Consider the following 19,634-nt stretch of genomic DNA (forward strand, 5'->3'; position numbering starts at 1 on the left):
TGCTATGAAGCACTGAAGTATGGTATTAATTTTTCCATCAACTGGTCTCTGGAGGAGGAAAACAGGCAGAGGAACATTAATTAGGAGAAGACCATGCCACTCTGTAAACAAAGTTTAAGCACTGGGTTAGCCAAACAAAAGCTTCCACTTGGAACATGCCCATATTTTTCAGTCACGCATTCTTAGCATTAGATAATTAGGTCAATATTTAGGCACCTAAATCAGTGTATCCTGGCATTTAAAAGTACAAGAAATTCCCACCCTGGATAGAGGATTCAAAAGCATTTCAGTTCCTGTGTAGCTTTTACATAGTTATCTACAGATGACTTTAGTTACCTAGTGCTAGATATCAAGATCAAATGTTTTGGGCAAAAATTAAAGTTAAAATATGTTAAATTAACACCAAAAAAAATGGTAATGTTGTAAAATATTTAAACCCAACTGTGAGAATCTGCAGGGTCTTTTTTTTACTACACATTCATCTGCTTGGTAATCTTCTGTTATAATGAGCATTAGAGGAGGACACTTGCTGGGAAGTAATGTTGCAGTGGAAGATTAATTAAGAAACATGAGAACCATTTGCAGTCAGTACTAAGAAATCATTTGGAAATGCATCTTTCTTTCTCTCTCACTGTCTCCAGTGAACATGAAATTTTGCAAAAGCAGTCTCAGTTCACTCAGGGAAAAGACTATGTTGCTTAGGGGAAGAAAGATATTCAAATCTCCAGGGTACAATAACACTGCAGACAGTGACACACATTTTAATTTCATGCAGTTTCAGTTTTCTAACTTAGCTGCTTCCTCTCTGGGTGTTGGGACGTAGAATAGGAGCCTAACTTAGATGCTCTGAGTCACCTGTCAAAAGACATCCCCACCCCGCTCCTTATTTGATTATATAGGATTTCTGTGAGGACTTACTCAAAGACTTTCTCAAAAAATTTGTAAGATCTGTGTTTCAACACCGGCCTTCATGGAGAAATGCAGCCTTACATCAGATAGACAGTACAGTGCTTTGCTACATCATGTGTATTTAGAGCTGATCTGATAATGAAGAAGCGTGTCAGAGGGGAAAATTCAAATAGAGAGGACTACAGCTGCAACAGTAATTTTATCAACAGCTGGAAAACTGTTCTGAAGAAGATTCTGTGTAACGCTTTCTTAACAATGGAACATGAGATATAGTTATTCTGAAGAGTGGCTGTTATAAAGTTACAAAAAGGGGAACTCTTCAAGGCTTTTTTCTTCTTTAAACTGCAGGTTCTGACTCAAGGAGGAAGCCTTGTTCTGTGCTTACTTTGCTTCACAGAGAAGCAACTAAGCACCATGAAACTAATTCTCATGACCTTTGAAAAATTAATAATAATAATGTCCTGTGATTCTTTGAAATTATAACATCACTCAAAAATTCTAATCAATTATTTCAAAGTTTTCAAGAGTCAACAGTCAAGGTGCAATATTTAGACACTGGAAATCCAGACTCATCAGCATCTCAAGTCTTACATCCATGTTTATTCTGCCTTCGGTAAAGAAAAACTGATTCTTTATTTTATGACAGTTTGAAAGGTATTTCAACTTTATCACCAGAAAACAATTTGAGGAGAGGAGGTTTTTTAATATTGAAAATAATTGAGTGAAGCTGCTGTGTCTCTTTTTCTAGATTCTACAAGCTACTGCTACCCACAAATTCAATAAATTAAACATAAAGATAAGTGCAGTCTTTCCCTTTAAATCCAGGTAATCCCATGAAGAATACCATTAAGGGTGTACAGACTATATCAATATTACCTTAGAAAAACAAAATACAAGGGATTGGGTTATGTCATGCTTGAAACTGCCTTTTAGACATAGTATTAGCAAGTTAAACATTTACACCAGATGGAAAGGCAAACAAAATAGAAAGGATTATTTTAAGTGAAGAAATGAATTAAAGAATCTTTCTGTCCGTCATATTAGCTGCAGAGGCACGATTCAAATATAGATATATTTTACAATGAAGATTTTAATCTAATGCTGTTACAGGAAGCAATTATGCATACTAATCAGAAATACAGGGAACATCACAATCATAAAACATTCTGTCTGATGAGTTTAATCAGTTTAATTGCTGATATGTTAGAGAAATATCAGATTCTTTCACTTCTAGAATCTTCTAGCTGTGAAATCTGTGATTACCCTAGTGAAACTTAAAGTATTAGATAAAATGCTGGGTAATTTTTAATATTCAGCTCCTGATATCTGCTCTGAGCACTCTCCACATCGGTGTACTAATGGCAGTCGAGCCCTGGTACTCTGAAAAACATTAGGCTAAAGACAACTTACTAAGGAAACACTTCAGGAAGGGCTTTACGTAAAAATTTAATGGTTGTTTTGTAAATGAGTGCCTTCCCTTGCTACAAGGATGGCAGCGAGTCACTGGGAAGGGAGAGACTCCCCAAGAGCACAGGGAGCATCGGGGAGGGCCCGCAGCTCTGCCTCCCTCATGGAGGGGTTCTTGCCATTTGCACTCAAAGGCTCATCGGGCAGCTCCAAGGGCCAAGGTGCTGACTAAGAGAAAATGCTCGCTGATCCCCTCCTCTGGGCCTAAACTACCCGAGGAAGAGTAGTAGGAAGAGCAGGTTGGGGAGGAAGCTGCTTCTCTCTTGCCCTAAAAGTTATGGTGATCGTAGCAGGGAAAAGCTGGCTGAAAGGCAAAGCACCAACAGCTGTGTCCCCGCTCCAGCAGCTGGGAATTTGATCCACTCGGGATCATTTGTCTCTGTGGATGCTCCTCCTGCCGCGCTCCCCTCTCCGCCCTCGGGCAGCACTGGGCGGCGCGGGGGCAGCCGCTGTCCTGGCGCTCCCGGCGGGGAGGAGGCAGGAGCTGTGACCCTGTGGTGGCCATCGCCTCCCTCTCCACCCCAGCACCGCCCGCCGTCCTCAGCGGCGGAAAATGAACTGGGTTGGCGGCAGCCGGTGAGCGAAACTTTTCAAAGGCTCCCAGAAATGTCTGCGTACCAAAAGTGTCCCTCAGACAGCCACGGAGGTGACAGCCCAGTGTGCCCTCAGACAGCCATGGAGGTGACAGCCCAGTGTCCCCTCAGACAGCCATGGAGGTGACAGCCCAGTGTGCCTTCAGACAGACATGGGGGTGACAACCCAGTGTGCCCCTCAGACAGCCATGGAGGTGACAGCCCAGTGTGCCCTCAGACAGCCATGGAGGTGACAGCCCAGTGTGCCCTCAGACAGACATGGAGGTGACAGCCCAGTGTCCCTCAGACAGCCATGGAGGTGACAGCCCAGTGTGCCCTCAGACAGACATGGGGGTGACAGCCCAGTGTCCCCTCAGACAGCCATGGAGGTGACAGCCCAGTGTGCCCTCAGACAGACATGGGGGGGGGGGTGGGGGTGACAGCCCAGTGTCCCCTCAGACACACATGGGGTGTGACAGCCCAGTATCCCCTCACACAGACATGGGTGTGTGTGACAGCCCCGTGTCTCCTCAGACAGACATGAGGTGACAGCCCAATGTCCCCTCACACAGCCATGGTGGATGTGACAGCACCAGTGTCCCCTCCTGAACTAGACTGAGGAGATGCAGGTGCCCTTCTCACACCATCGTGGGTCACATTTGGGCTGAATGTCTCACCTGGCCTTTCGTCATGCTCTTAGGAATGGCAGTGATTACCATTTGGGGAAAAATGGTGTAGATTTATTGAGATTCACTGAGATAGTAAAATAATCACCAACTGAGTTGTAATGTTAAAAACATGAGTTATATTTAGGTTTTTTAGGTGCTGTGCCATCTGCTTGTATACTAGAAATTTAAAACCCACCCATTTTGTCTGCCATTTTAAAGTAGCTTTGTTAAACACAGCTTTTTAATCACCCTGACTCTATGCAGAATCAAATTAAAATCATACCTTACCCATCTGTAAGTCTTCCCAGCAAAATAAGGTTTCTGAATGTTGCCTATGTGGAGCAGGGTGAAGGAAGAGCTTCAGTTTGAAAGAAAAAGACCCACAATCTTATCTTTGTCCTAAATGCCTGTCATACTGTTCTGTCTGTAAGAAAAGGCAGTATGTAGGAGTACGGCAATCATTTAGCCAATGGCAAATAATCATAGAATCATAGAATCACTAGGTTGGAAAGGACTCACTGGATCACTGAGTCCAACCATTCCTAACACTCCCTTAAACCATGCCCCTCAGCACCCCGTTCACCTGTCCGCTAAACACCTTGAGGTAAGGTGACTCAACCCCCTCCCTGGGCAGCCTGTTCCAGTGCCCAATGACCCTTTCTGTGAAAAATTTTTTCCTAATGTCCAGCCTGACCTCCACTGGTGCAGTTTGAGGCCATTCCCCCTTGTCCTGTCCCCTGTCACTTGGGAGAAGAGGCCAGCTCCCTCCTTTCCACAACCTCCTTTCAGGAGTTGTAGAGAGCAATAAGGTCTCCCCTCAGCCTCCTCTTCTCCAGGCTAAACAACCCCAGCTCTCTCAGCTGCTCCTGGTAAGACTTGTTGTCCAGCCCCCTCACCAGCTTCGTTGCTCTTCTCTGGACACGCTCCAGAGCCTCAACATCCTTCTTGTGGTGAGGGGACCAGAACTGAGCACAGTATTCAAGGTGTGGTCTCACCAGTGCTGAGTACAGAGAGAGAATAACCCCCCCGGACCTGCTGGTGATGCCGTTTTTGATAAAAGCCAAGATGCCATTGGCCTTCTTGGCACACTGCTGGCTCATGTTCAGTCGGCTGTCAACCACCACCCTCAGGTCCTTCTCTTCCAGGCAGCTTTCTAGCCAGACTTCTCCTAGTCTGTAGCACTGCACAGGGCTGTTGTGCCCCAAGTGCAGGACCCGGCATTTGGCCTTGTTAAACCTCATGCCAGTGGTCTGAGCCCATCGGTCCAGCCTGTTCAGATCCCTTTGCAGAGCCTCCCTACCCTCCAGCAGATCCACACTTCCACCCAGCTTAGTGTCATCTGCAAACTTGTTAAGGGTGCACTCAATGTCTTAATCCTGCTGCTTTCTGCTGCTGTTAATCACCTGTTAGGATTCCTCAGGTAAGTCTGGGATTTGCACATCAGGTGTCGGAAGAGCTATCCATTATTGGGGCATCTGCCCACAGCAAGGGCAGATATTATGTTTGGACAGTGTGTTCTAACTTTAAGCACAGTAAAAACAGAAGAAAAAAAAGGAGGGGGGAATGTAATTCTGAGGGAGTGCTCCGTATTTCTAATTCTCAAAAAAATTCATAATCTTACTGACCCAAAGGTTTCAGCCATGCCCACCCTGCTCACAGCAGTGACCCCCAGCTAGAATTTTATGCATCATGTCCCATAAGCAGTTCATTTAAGAATATGTTTAGCAAGTGAGGTATATAGTTTAAGGTATAGCTGTCTCCTATACTATAGAAACAAGAGCAGCTCAATAAAACTTGTAGTGACAATAAATTTTTCTTTCCTTTTTTACAAGTTACTCACAATATTCTGTGAAGTAAAAACTAGAAACTGGTACTGTGCTCCTTTTTTTTCTTTGCTAATATTTTTTTTAACTATGTTGCAACACAACCAAGAAAATTAGGAGAAATATTTACAAAGATTCCTTATAATGTTTTAAAAAATTAAGAACCAATGAAGTGCTGCATTACAGGTCAAATGCCTAAAAGTTTTTCCTTCCGAATTTTCAATGTATTCGGTAGCCCTAGGATAGAATGCAGTCCTATCCTTATCTGAGTAAACCAGGATCAAAGGAGCTTCAATAGTGATACATTGACTTCACTACCTGAAAATCTGATGCATTGTAACATCACGTAAGGTAACGTAACACATCATAACATTATTTGTGTCCTAAATTCTCAAACCATTGCTGAGAAGTTCAAGCCAGGACTCAAGATTACAATCTTACATTTAAAACAGTAATGATTTGCACCTTTCAGGAGCAGAATCATGCTAAAGCAGGAAAGGAGAAAACAAAAGGTAAACAGTTCTATCTATATTGGATACGATATTGTTATATAATTGCTTTAGTAGTTTAATTTAGGAAAAACTTTCAAAACATTTGAAATGAGACTCAAAACTGTCACGCAACTCTTGTAATGTGTTTGCCTGACTGTTTCTAACTTTTAGAGCAGAAGTCTTGTTCTAGGTTTACCAACTGAATTTCAGTAGGAAGAGGAGAGAAAGGAGAAGGCATGAATGCATGAATGAATGTTTCCCATGGAAGTTTTACTATATTACTTCTGTTACTATATTTTGTTGGTATGTCCTGACACACAGGATTACTTGAAGCCTCTCAGTGACAGTCGTGTGGTCAGCTAGCCTTACACATACATACACAGCTATTTTTCTCTTCCATCTAAAAGAATGTTCAGCCAATTGAAGCACTTTATTTTGGGATTTGCAAAAATGGGACAGCTTATTTATATTTAGAATCTGAAAGTGAAATAATAGAATCAAATTTAGGCCTGGCATAACAGAAGACTTTTGAAACAAGGAAGAGAAACAAAACAGAGAAGATAGTTAAAACCACAGACAAATCAGTTTTCTCCTCAACAGCTGGGAAAAAAGAGACAGTATAGAGAAGACCCACCACTGAAGCTGGTACCCTCCATTGCCTGGAGCAGATGCTCTGGCATATAGAGGAGGAGAAAAAACAGTTTGACAGTATGGAGACAATCTCTGAAATGAAAAACTTTACCTAAGCAAATGGGGAAGCAACTAGCAGCTTGTTGCCCCCATTGCTTTCGAAGTCTCCTAGAGGCTTGTGAGTTCTCAAAATATCTGTCTACTCAGGGATTTGTTGGTCTAAGCCACATAATTATGACTATATAATTTGCTTCAATGGAGGAGGGAAACAGGAAAGTATCCCAAACAAGTTATGCTTAGTAATTTAGTACTAACTTACTAAACATAGCGGTAATTTTGTAATTGCTATGACACGATTAATAGTAATTTAGAGGTGATAGGAAGAAAATACCTGGGACATTGAAGAGAAGTAGGCCTTTGAGGACTGTGGGCTCCAAAACAACGTGAATTTTTAGATGTTGATTTGTACACAAAATTTACCTTACTGCAAATATACTCATTACCTTAAGAACAGGTATTTTCCATAGACAGTAACATCCTAGAAAGCTAAAGATTGTGATACAATATATTATACTGGAAAATAGCTACCAACAAACATGTTGGATATGTTAGTTACGTGTAACCTGCAGTCATAAGAGGAATCACATTTCAGAAGAAAAGGCAGTGTTACTTTGTGTTTTGGCATGGCCATCAGCTTTCAGTATACTTCTTGTGGTTAAAATAAAGACATCTTAACAGTTTTAATTTATTCATCTGCTGTGGTTGATGCTAATGATTTTAGAATAATTATTAATAGTCTCCTACGAAATGGAGATTTTTGTTTCCTAAATTCTCTAGAATTATCTGCCTGATATACTCAGTGGCAGTCATTTCTCTTTTTGTTCCTTGCAATAAAAAGCCCTTCCAAAATCCTAGTCTTATACATTTTTCTTCTTTGCTTTTTTCAATAGACTCTTTGTGTCTTTATATATGGCTGAGTCTATGTAATCTTGTTGATTTATTTGCCTGCTAGTTTATAAGTTGCCCCAAAAGCACAAGTTTATATTTTTTGAAGATTTTTCCTTGCTGCATTTTTAATGTCTTTTATTGTAAAGAAATATTTTTAATTATTATTGAGGCATGAGTGTTTAAGGACTAAGTTTTTTGCATCAAGATACCAATGATTTCTTTTGAGCGTGACCAAATTAAACTTGCAGTCTTTTTCAAGGCAATAGAAGTAAACTAAGTAACAGTAGACAGAGTGTGACAACTCAGAGTTTTAATCACTTGCTTTTATTATTAGGAATGGTTTACTAAGTCTTGGATAATAACTGCGAAAGAATTATATCTGCTGTTAACATGCTGTTGAAGTTTTGTCAAAAACTTACTCTCTTCTGAAAAAAATTTAGGAATTCTTTGAAAAGAAGAAACTTAAATCAAAGATGAAGCTTCTGGGAGTGTCATCTCCTAAAACTTCAGCAGTCAGTTTAGATCTCCTCAATCTATATGTTGTTAACCAGATATCAACCAAAAAAGACACCTCCGGTGAGCTCAGTGTAACTGTTCTAACTTCACATTTAATAGAATTGGTCATCTTTAATTATTGCTGCTTTTATTGTAATTCTTGTTCTTCCACTTATAACTTAATGCTGAAATAAGTGTTGTTTTATTTTTAGACTAAAAAATGATGACTAAATAGAAAAATTATGATTGAATAAAATGTCAGGATATAAGAGGAATCAAATAACCTTGGCTACTGCCTACCTCACCTTTAAGGCCTTGTACACTTATGCACGTTCCTTATTCCATTAATTAATCTTACCCTTTATCCATTTCTTTTTCTCTTTGCCATTAAATGGGACCATTTGTATTCCACTTCCTTTTTCATGAACTTTGGGGGGCATTTGGAACAGGCTGTCAGCTCTACCCAGAGTATCTTTCTTAAAATCCATCATTAAGCTCTTAACAATTATCCCTACATCTGGAGTCCTAAGTCTTATCCTCTGTCACATATTCATGAATCACGTTGTGGAAAATCTGTTGTCCTTTGCTCAGGAAGCTTCGAAGGTGCCTGAGGAGGGCAACAGAGCCTGTCCACACACATCAGCTGACCATAAATAATTTTATATTATAATGCCATTTAGAATAGAGCTCTTGCATTGCTAGTGACAAAGAAAGAAAAAAAATATGGCTTTAAATGGATTAAGAAACCTAAAGCAACAGCTATTGTACTCTAATGAAAATTCAGAAAGCTCAAAGCTTTCTCCAACTGCATCACTGACATTCCAAATCCTTTAATTGCAGAGAAAACAAGGAAGCCAGTCCATGTCGATATCATCGAAGATAAAAAAATACCTATTCAGAGGCACAATGTAGAGCTTCCCATGTCACCGCTACGTACACAACATATGTCAAACTTAGAAGACATCCAGAACAGGTACTTGTATGAAATAGGCAGTATTTAAGCTGTGATTAAGTTCTGGAAAAGGTATTTCATCATGGTCTTATATCTGGGGTACTAAGTAAACACAAGTGTTCCATTCTAAGAAGAAATTGTTCCACAATCACTCCTGGCATTCCAGTGGTATTCATACTATGAGAAAGTATATAAAGGTGTTCTAAATAAAAAACTGTACATCAAGCTGAGAGATTTTAAAATGAATAGTTTCTTTACTCATGTCAGGTACATAAACTAAGTTTATCTCACAGAGCAGCCTATTCAAACAGCACTTTATACTTACACTATTTTTGCATCTTCAGACACCCTAAAGTGATTGACACACACTGGCAGCTCATAACTTGTTAAGAATCAGGCCTTTTTAAGATATGTGGAAATATATTCTTAAATTATTTTGAAATTAATACAATGTTCTTAATCTTACATATCTTATATCTTGTAGGTCATGGGGGGTTTTTTTGTTCTTTTTACAAGGTTACAAAAGCAAGTATTGGACAGCAGAAGGCAGCACCTCTCAGAGAAAGTAAAATACCAGCATAATGTAAGTTTACTGTAATAAACTGATATAAAGCTAAAAATATGCAGTGATGACCGCATTTTTAAGTGTTTTTTCAAAAAGTGACCAAATCTCATGGCTACTGAAATATGTGAAGTCTTCTTCTTTAAGGCTATACTGGTGTCTTATTTGCCAGTCATATTTTCTATTTGTTCCTGCTACTTCTTTCATATTTCTTGGAAGTCTCACCTTGTTTTAGGCGTTTTCCAAAGTACTTCAGAATATCTGTGCACTAAGCTGGTCACAAAGGACAAAGATTATGGGAGAAAGACTAAGGCCCATAGTAGGTAAATTAAAAACAACATGCAGAAATGTGAAATGATGAGATGCAAGAAGCATAGACAGAAATGAGTCTTTATGAGGAACTTAAGTACAAGTATCAGTGGATAAACTAGGAAATGAAAAATATTCTCTAGGTGGAATTTAGGCACTTTTTGAATGACCTATTTCACTGTTGTTTAAAAACACCAATCAAACAAAACAACAACTAAGTTGTTGCAAGGAGCTTTTTTAAAATCTTCATATACTGAAGTATATCTGATTTAATTAATTAAAATATATCTGCTTCATTAAGCAGAAAAAGGGGCTATAAAATTAATAATTTTCAGCTTTTTGGAAACAGAGTTTTGTGGCACAAAGACTTTGCACCCCGTTAGAAGCTTATGCTGCTTTCACTGCATAAACTGGATTACAGGTACTATTCCTAGTAGCTGTGGATACAGTGACATTTCATGACTTTTGCCTTCAAATTTCTCATTGTTTTCTGATCTGCTTGAGATAACACTGTTGATATCATCACATACTGAAGTTGTTTCCTCAATGTGGTAAAATATTTGTCATTTTGTTACTTAAGAACCAAGTCAGCAGATCATTTACTTATGTGTCTAGAATTAAAAATGCATTTACACACATCTTTCCTCAGGATAATATTTGTGTGCATGCTTCAACTTTAGTAGGTACTTATATGTTGTCCTGAAATAAGCCCTTACTACCTAACTTATGTTTTTCACAAAAAAATCATATCGGAATACATGAACATTTTCTCTTGCATGTAGTGCATGTGTAGAGATGTAAAAATATAGAAAGGTTTGATTATTTTGAACTTTATGCTTACACCAAAATGATTTTAGGTAAGTAAGATATCTCTTTGATATGTTTTGTCTAGTTATCACAAGTAACAGAAGTAACACATCCTAATTCCAGTATGGAACATGAAGAAAACATAGCAAGAACTTTCGGTGCCTGTCCATTGTCCTCTTCTGGTTTTTCATCCTCAAAATGTACACAATTTTCAGAAGAAAATTTCAGCACAAATGTAATGGGCAACATTTGGAAACAGACCTATGGAGAGAAACTGCAAAATCAGGTTTGATTAATAGATTGTCATTCCCACCGAATTATTTTAAACTAACTTTCATGTATTTGGAGTTTAGAATTAGTGTAATGATGAAGATAATTATGAATGATCAACATTTCTTCTAGGGGTGTGGCAATGAATATTCCATGTATACAAATATATTTCTTTTATTGTTATGAAATGCAATCAACTTGAGCTTCTGTTCACTGACCTCTCAGAATCACTGATATCTGCAGAAAAAGTGTTAGTTGCGTACTGCTAGCTTTCTGTTGTTTCTGACTTGTAAAACTGGTTAAAGTAAGCTGAAAGGTATTAGTTATAAAAACAGATTTCTTAAATGTGCAATTGCTATAATCGGTTATGGTATGATCCCAGGTGATCACTGTGACCTAATCTGTAACCATGCAGTGCCTCATTGAGTAATGTAGTTCTTACAGTATTCTCAATGCTCCTAAAAGGATTGAGAAAAGCCTGCTGTTTAACACGAGATAAATTTAAGTAATGATTGAAAATTATTTGTTCTGATGAATGTTGCTAGTTTTTTTTCTTTTGTTAACTCTGAGGTTCTCAAAAGAATCATCTTTAGAGAAGTAATAGCAACTATAAGGAGGCTCTCATAATATGATTTATTTTTAGAAAATATATTCTTTATCAGAAATAAAACAAATTCTACATGTATCACCAGTCGTATTTTAAAGTCTTGAGGTGAGTGCGGAAGGAGTATTTCAGGGCTTCAGAAGCGGAGATGTTGGGTTGTTCAGGGAACAAGTCGGCAGAAACCCACAGGAAGCTGACCTGAAGGACAAAGAAGCCCAAGAAAAATGTTTTCATTATACAAGGATGGTCCATCTCAATGTGCAAGACAACGAGTAGGTCCTGGAGGTCAGTTTGGCTGAATCAGAGAACTCCTGACTGAGCTCAAATGCAAAAAAAGGAAATGTGGAAGGAGTGATGAGCCACCCAGAAAGAATACAGAAGCATCCTCTGAGCTTGGAGGGATGGCGTTGTGTTGGCCAGAGCTGAAACTCACACAAGGTGATAGGGGCAGCAAGAAGGACTTCTGTATGTTATGCCATCAATAAAACCACTTCTAAAAAGATTTGAGACCTAATGACAAAGGACATGGAAAAGTCTGAGGCACTCATGACCTACTTTGCTTCAGTCTTTTCTGACAAGTATGCTCTCTGAGACTTCAGCTTAATAGAGATTTCAAGGGAGAGTGGTAAAAAACAGTAGTGAAGAAAAAAGTTAGTAAAACCTTAGTAACCTGGACATAAAGAAATACATGGGACTAGACAGGTAGTGTCCAAATATCTTGAGGGATGTGGATAACAACATTGCAGGGCATATGTCATCTTTGAAAGACTGGTGGTCAGGAAAGCTTTAGCATGGTCGGGGGAAGTATCGTCTCACCTCTGTTCCTGAAAAGATTATGGAGTCAGATCTCCCAGAGGCAATTCCAAGGTACAGTAAGTATAAGAAGGTGTCCGTGAACAGCCATCATACATTTACCAAGGCCATACTGTATCTAATGAAACTTGATTGCCTTCCATAATGAAATTGCTAGCTCCGTGAATAAGGGAGAGTAGCACATATTATTTACTTCTACTTTAGGATGGCTTTTGACACCATTTCCCATGGGATTCCAGTAGCCAAAGTGGGGAGGTATGAAATTAGTGGAAAATAAGATGAAAATAAGGTTAAAAACCTAGCTATTACCATCATGCTCAAAGTAATGGTCTCTCAGCCAAAGTCTAACTGGCAATAGATCAGTAATGACAGGGATCACCAGAGATTAGTACCAGGTCTGGTACCTCTGCATTAGAGAGATGGACAATGGGACAGGATGCACCCTCAGCACCTCAGAGATTCATGCATGACACCAAATCCGCAGAGTGATCTTTACAGTAGCAAGGCTGCTACTCTGAGGGATCTTGACAAGCAGAAGGCCAGCAGGAATTTCACATATTGATGGTGTAACACAGAAAAACAGAAAGCCCTGCACCTTGGAGTAAATAACCCACACACCAGTGCAGTTGGGGGGTTGACTGAGCAGGCAGCAATTTTGCAGAGAAGGACCTAAGGGTGCTGGTGGACAAGTTGTACATGAGCCACCAGTGTGCCTTTGTAGCAGGGAAGGCTGCCTATGTGGAGGGCTGTATTAGAAACAAGATATCCAGCAATCAAAGGCAAGTGATCACTTTCCTCTGAGCAGTACATGTGAGAACCCCTCTGAAAAACTGTGTGCTGTTTTCGGACCTCCAGTAAAAGAGAGAGATCATCAAACTGTAGTAAGACCAATGAAGGACTACAAAAATATGTATATTGTTTGCAAAACCATCCTTAATTTTTAAACACCATCAATATTCCATGTAATCAGAGTTTGTCATCTACTGTTTTCTCAGCCAGGAAATAGTTCTGATCAAGACCCTTGGATTACAAAACCTCCAAGCCAGTGTATTTTCAAGAAGTCTGATACAGTGCCTCAGGAACTGTTTAAGCCATTGCATAGGTAGGCAGTGATTTTACATTAAAGAGAGAAATAACAATCAAGTTTAAGAAAGAAAAGTACTAAGATAATCTGAAACTTACTGCTACTTGATTTTTCACTGATTTTTGGTGCTTTTCAAATAGAAATTGGGATTAAATTAAAAGACAGGACATAGTGAGTGATTTAAATTTGCTGAAAGCCAGCAAAATGTGAACTTCATGTAGTCACTTAGAACCATGGTCTATTTTTTGCAACATCACACGTGATGGTGTTACTGAATTCACCCAGAATGAGAAGCCCAGATTTACTAAGAGGCCACAGGGAGGGTAGCTGCCCTAGTGCGCATTACTTCTAGTCACTGTTGCAAGTGCTTTTCTGATGACCTTGATACTGTAGCAACTGAGCAACTTCGCCACCTACATTGTTTACATTTGGGATTCCAGGAACCAGACAATTATTTTAACCTTCTTTTTCGTATGTGATCCTACTAAACTGCTTTTTTTAAAAAGAATTGGTTCAAGAATACTTTGATGAGAATATGCAATTTTTTTAAAAGAACTGATAGGAATCTAGGATTTCTTTTTGTATGTACAGATTAAAATTCTTTTTAATTGCAAAGGGTGTAGAGCCAGACTTGTTTGCACTGAATATTTTATTTCTGTTTTTTTTCCCAGACGCTCTTGCCTTTATGTAGGGGTCTTACAGGGCTAATGTTCCTTTGCTCTTTTTATTCCTTCAGTCTGCATCTGGTTGAGAGTTCCTGTCAGACTCTAGCTTTGGCTGGATAGAGCCATAAAAATCATATATTATTTTACTGTTCTAGAAGTATCTACAGCCTATTTACCTGGGGATGATACCTCACTGATCACCTGATAACTAGATGAACACATCAGCTTCCAGTCTTAGCTGCCTTAAATTTCTCTTTCTCTCTTCTCCTAGCTTCCCCTGGCTTTCTCTGGCAAAACCTGAAATGAGGATAACATTCACTTTGCCATGTATTTTGGTGAATTCCCAATGAATATCTTTACATTAAAACCCAGCCTAACCTTATCTTGCCTACAACTCCCCTTTCTTTTCTCCACAGACCCTCAGCTTTCACTTGTCTGCTTATGGCACCTCCCCAGGTCTTCCGCCAATTCATGGGTCACCAACAACACCTCCTTTCAACTGTTCTTCAAATCCATTTCTTTGTATTCTCCTTGTTCTGTTTTCATCCACTGTGGCCATAAATTCTCATACCTCAAGAGCTGACAGTTCTCCTGGGAAGGGAGTTTCTTTCACTGTAGGTGAATAATTCAGTATAAACTAATACAATTGTTAATGAAATTGTAACATATTGATGATGTAATCAATGTGCGTACATCTGAGTGCTGAGGCAACTCAAGATAATTAAACATTAACTAATAATTTTAGGTGCTTTATAAAAACAGCCAATTTCTTCCACTCAGAATAGTACTTAGCTATTTCCTCATCTACTATTAACTTTACTTAATGTTACACAATATTAGCTGGAGTGAAGAAGGAGCCTCTGAATTGCAGCACAAAATGTTTTTACCTTCCTCACACAAATGCATCCGAGTTTCTCCAGAAGCAAACTCTAGTGTGTCTAACCTTTTAAAACTGCTCGGGGGAGGGTGGGGTGGGGGTGATGGGGAGGTCTATAAGTAGAGGACATCAAGTTCTCATTTAAGTTTTCTGTCTTTATCCAGTTCCAAGTATTTACTGACCAAAACATTACAGGATTTTTCTCTAGTAAGGGTTGTCCATACTACATTTAAGTTTTGAAGTTCCATTGATAACATTGCTCAAAATTTTCTAAAGAAAGGGCATTTGTTGAATGACCTTCGCTGTCAATCCTCTGTGCTTCAGAAGCCACTCAACTTTTTGCTCAGATTTTCTGAGAGGTCAATCAGCAGATAAGGCCTAGGGAAAAAAAAACAGCAAAAATGTTAGATTAAGAGCCAAGTAAGTGAAACATGATGGTGCTGGTGTGACAGTGTCTTCAAAACCACAACTATCAGAAGTGGCATAGGGAGGTGTGGGCAACAGAAAATGTCTGACTGGCCTCCTGACAGTGGAATAGAAAATTCTGTGTTGAATTAGCATTACTGACCTCAAGTAAAAATGGAAGTCACTTGCTAAAGAGACCAAGAATTTAGCAGTAAACAGAGTTTATTATGGGCTTTCACTAGAGGAGAGAACTGTATTTTTGAAGAACAAACTATTTTTATCAACAGAAGAAGCTGTTTTCCTTTTTTCCTCTCCACCTCCGCACCCTCTAAAGTGGCTTTCTTTGGTCAGCTGGTGGAGCAGCAGTGACATACTGTGGCTGATTTTATAAATCACAGTTCTCTACCCAGGAGGATGTGCTCCATGTTTTGGTGTGTTTGGAGGCATCGTCAAACAGAACCCCTTTTAAACCAACCTTACTATAAAGTGGAAACAAAATACAGAATACTTTTTCAGTTGAAATCATATACATCTAGGACAAAAGCAACTGTGATGAGCAGTTAAGTCATTGAGTTTTTTTATCATTAAGTGATGCTAATTTGTAATGTTATCAATTAATGTTTTTTTCATATGTGTACTGAGCACACTGTTTTTTCTTTTCTACCCTGTTCTCCACCTCACCCCCACCTCCACCCCTCCTCTCCCAGGCTAGACTATACAATTTCTGCCAGGAAAAATCCAATGGTAATGACCAGTAATGAGTCAGAAAACATTGAAGGAATAAATGAACCATTGTTTGATATTCTGAAAGAAGCCGCAGAACTGAAAGCTCCTCAAGATGGAAGTGATCGTTCCTTTCTGGCGCTGTTTGAAGATGAGGGTCAACCAATCCATAATAATCCTTACACAAAGCAGTTATATCCTTCTATTAACCAAAGCAGTACTGCCATTTTTTTCATTGATCCTGATAATACAAATCAAATGACCAATAGAAATTATTCTTGTGATACCGCAGTGGCTTATAGCGCAATTGATGCACAAAAAAGTTCTGCAGATAGACACCTTAAAGGCATTTTCACAGCTCCAGGACAGCATTTACCTAAAAGTAACGTCTCATTTGCAAGCTACAAGAAAATCAGCAGACTTCATAAAGCCCACCTGGAGGACTGTCATGAGGGACAGCACTACTTCATACCCTTTGAAAACAAAGAAAAACCTGGAAACTTTGAAAAAATCGGTTAGTGTCTCTATTTTAAGGACATATATTCAGATTTCTATTTGTCTTCTAAAAACATATGTTTTTATAACCAGAGATGTGTCTGATTATAAAAACATGCCCTGATGGAAAACATGTCGTGAATATTCATAATGCAGTAGTTTAATTTTAAATCCAATTATTTAAATTCTTTTTACAAGTTGACAGAAGCATTTATTTTCAAATTGAATTCGAGGTATTGCACTTTAAAGTCAAAGTTTATTTTTTTATTTTAGAAGCATTTGCTTATCACCATGACCAGCGGATGAACGTAAAGGAGACTGTACAGAACTACTCAAGAAAAAACAGGTGAGTGTTATAGAAATTATCAATCTGTTAAATAGTGATAACTACAGAGATCTTGCTAAATTGAAGAATCCTTCTAAGAAGGTACAAGGGCGAAATTTTAAACAGTATTACCGAAGACCCAAGTTTTTCCAGTGAAAATAGTAGTGAATAATGTGAATAAATATATGTACATGTAAGCCATTTGTACGATTGTTCATCTGCTGATAATAAGGATGGAGAAAGACTGTTTTATGGACCAATTTTGAGTCCCTGAAGTTAAGCTTGCCCTCTAAAAGATCTTATCTCTTTCCACTGACTACAGAGGAAGTTAAGAGTCTTCCCTGGGGCCAAGTTAGCATGTGTGAGAGCCCCATGGTTTTATCAAAGACTCTGATCCATAACACCTTCCATTTTACAAAGCAGCACTATCTTCTGTCATCTTTCATATTACATTTTGCATTTAAATGGAAGTGAAGTTTGTGAAAAACAGATTCTTGGTGTTAAATCTCAAATTCAGAAATAAGTTCAATTACCTCAATAGTGGGAAGGATTTCATGGTTACTTGAAGACAAAATAAAAATTGAAGACAAAAAAGCCTCACCAGTAATTACTTTAATTTAGAAAGAAAATAAAAGTACAGGAGGGGAAAATCACTTACCAGAGAACGTTGTGTTTTCATTTCTCAGTGACAGTGAGTCTGTGAAAGAATCAGCCTGGAGACAAAACCAGGTTTTTGGATTTGAAGAGGTAACTTTTTAAAGAGACATGTTTTTATTCTTGCAAGCCTACTGTTTGCACCACTCATTTGAGACGGAGATGAAATGTCCACAGTTAGAAACTGAATTTAGCTTCACTCAGTTGACTTCTGTGGAAGATTCTTTTCCATCATGGTTTATATAAGGAATCCAGAAAGAACAGTTTCTAGTTAAAAGTGGTTCAGGTAGTGCTTTCAGATCTGTAATTTACATGGTTTGATTCACACCTAAGCTGATGCCTGAAATACATTGTGTAAATTACCCATTAATCCTTAGCATCATCTTCTGCAGGTAGTGCCCAGACATTATGTGCAGGACACTCTAGTTTTATAAAGGAACTTTATGCTTGTATACTGTGAATCTTTTTGATATTTGGCTTGTAGAAGTCACCCAGGTACATGGAGTATTGCTCTGGGGTCTTAAAATAAGTCTCTTAAAATAAATTGCTGTACAGTGCAGTGACTCCTTTGTGTAACAGAGAAACTGAAAGTTCCTCACTTAACTTGAAGTACTGATCCAGCTGAACCCTCACTATTAACACTTAATTATTTTTTGAAGTTCACAACAGCACAAGAGAAAGAGTATAAGTTTGGAATAAGTTCAAATCTTCACGAGATGGAGAAGGGTTAGTATGATTTATATATTATTAATTAAAAAATCAGATTTTTCTTTATATGTGAAACTGAAACAGTTACTGTTAAAGCCAAGGAGAAGCATTTTGATCTTTTCAGGATGTAACATTTGGTGAGGGCTTGTATTTTTGCTTCACACAGCACTGCATGAAGAAGACTAGCTTTACCAGGTAACTAAGAAATATTTGTAATTGCTTTTCCTTGAAGAGATAAGTTCAGGTTAACTGCTTTCTGATGAGTATTACACACATATTTTTCATTGTCCCGTTTCCTCCAAAGTTGCCCCCTACACTGGAAAGCCAGCTCTGAAAGTAGGGGTAACTGCTAAAAAAAGAAAGAAAGAAAAATATCTGTGGGAGAGGTCAAGAGTATTTATCTGAACACCACAACACAAGTTCATCCATGTCACCACATAGTAAAATGCCAAGTAAATGCCACTCATTTTCCTTCTTTCTGTTCCTGCAGACCCCTGTTTGTTGGAAAAAATCTTCATTAGGTGTTTGACGTGTGCCATTTCAGTGGTCTAGTCTTTGCTAGTGTTTATTTTCTTCAGCTAGAATATATGCTGCTGTTCCACAAGTGCACAAAGTGAAGGGAGTCAGCAGGGAGATCCCACGTCCTTTTGGTCCTGGCGTGGCTGTAGAAGTCATCTGTGCTGGCTGCGTTTCAGAGCAGAAGGTCTCCCAAGGGCCTCTAAGAGAAAAACATGGCCATAAGCCTATGTAGCTTATATGTCAGTCAGTGTGTGCAGGGAATTTGCTGCATTTTGTCCCTGCCCTTGCTCTGCAGAGTCCTTCCTCCTTTTCATAGAATCATACAATATTTCGAGTTGGAATGGACCTTTAAAGGTCATCTAGTCCAGCCCCACTGCAGTGAGCAGGGACATCTTTAGCTAGATTAGGTTACTCAAAGCCAGCTCCAACCTAACCTTGGTTTTGGGTAGCACAGTTCTGCTGCCAGTGCAGGCAGCAGAATGATTAACAGCACAGATAAAGCTCTGAGGACCCTGTCTCATCCTTTGAGTTAAGATGTGTTGTCCTGAGAGAAGAACTGGCTGTTGCCAAGACCCGGACCAACCTTGCTAATGTTCTTTTTTTCATTAAACAGTACCTCAAAACTGCATCAGAAGTAGTAATGTTTAATTCTACACACAGTTATTGAGAGGTGGATGCCTGGGGAATTTTTTGGTGAGCAACTTTTCTTTTCATCTCCTTTTTCAGATGTGGAGTCAGCAGCCAGCCCTCAGTCTCCCAGTTACTCTCCAAGGCAGACAGAGAGCTATTTCAGCTCTAGTCCTGCCACAGTGAGTACTACCCCTTTATGGGTTTGCTGGGAATAATCTAAATGATATCT

At 39.0% G+C, this 19,634-nt stretch overlaps 1 protein-coding gene across 3 annotated transcripts in view; it reads left to right on the forward strand.

The window, feature by feature from the left end:
• The window catches only part of C1H12orf40 (chromosome 1 C12orf40 homolog), a 32,641-nt gene that overhangs the window by 6,976 nt on the left and 6,031 nt on the right, over positions 1 to 19,634 (forward strand). The window contains exons 1-11 of one of the 3 annotated variants that reach the window (XM_054057048.1): positions 4,812 to 5,951; positions 7,949 to 8,084; positions 8,844 to 8,976; positions 9,472 to 9,538; positions 10,719 to 10,919; positions 13,316 to 13,422; positions 16,059 to 16,588; positions 16,843 to 16,915; positions 17,581 to 17,641; positions 18,208 to 18,274; positions 19,502 to 19,584. In XM_054057048.1, coding sequence (XP_053913023.1) covers positions 5,922 to 5,951; positions 7,949 to 8,084; positions 8,844 to 8,976; positions 9,472 to 9,538; positions 10,719 to 10,919; positions 13,316 to 13,422; positions 16,059 to 16,588; positions 16,843 to 16,915; positions 17,581 to 17,641; positions 18,208 to 18,274; positions 19,502 to 19,584 — 1,488 coding nt within the window. In that variant the 5' untranslated portion in view covers positions 4,812 to 5,921. Of the gene's footprint in view, positions 1 to 4,811; positions 5,952 to 7,948; positions 8,085 to 8,843; positions 8,977 to 9,439; positions 9,539 to 10,718; positions 10,920 to 13,315; positions 13,423 to 16,058; positions 16,589 to 16,842; positions 16,916 to 17,580; positions 17,642 to 18,207; positions 18,275 to 19,501; positions 19,585 to 19,634 lie in introns of those variants that run through there. The other 2 variants (XM_054057050.1, XM_054057049.1) reach the window with 2 other exon arrangements.

Source organism: Cuculus canorus, chromosome 1 (assembly GCF_017976375.1).
Source record: "Cuculus canorus isolate bCucCan1 chromosome 1, bCucCan1.pri, whole genome shotgun sequence".
Lineage (NCBI taxonomy): Eukaryota > Metazoa > Chordata > Aves > Cuculiformes > Cuculidae > Cuculus > Cuculus canorus.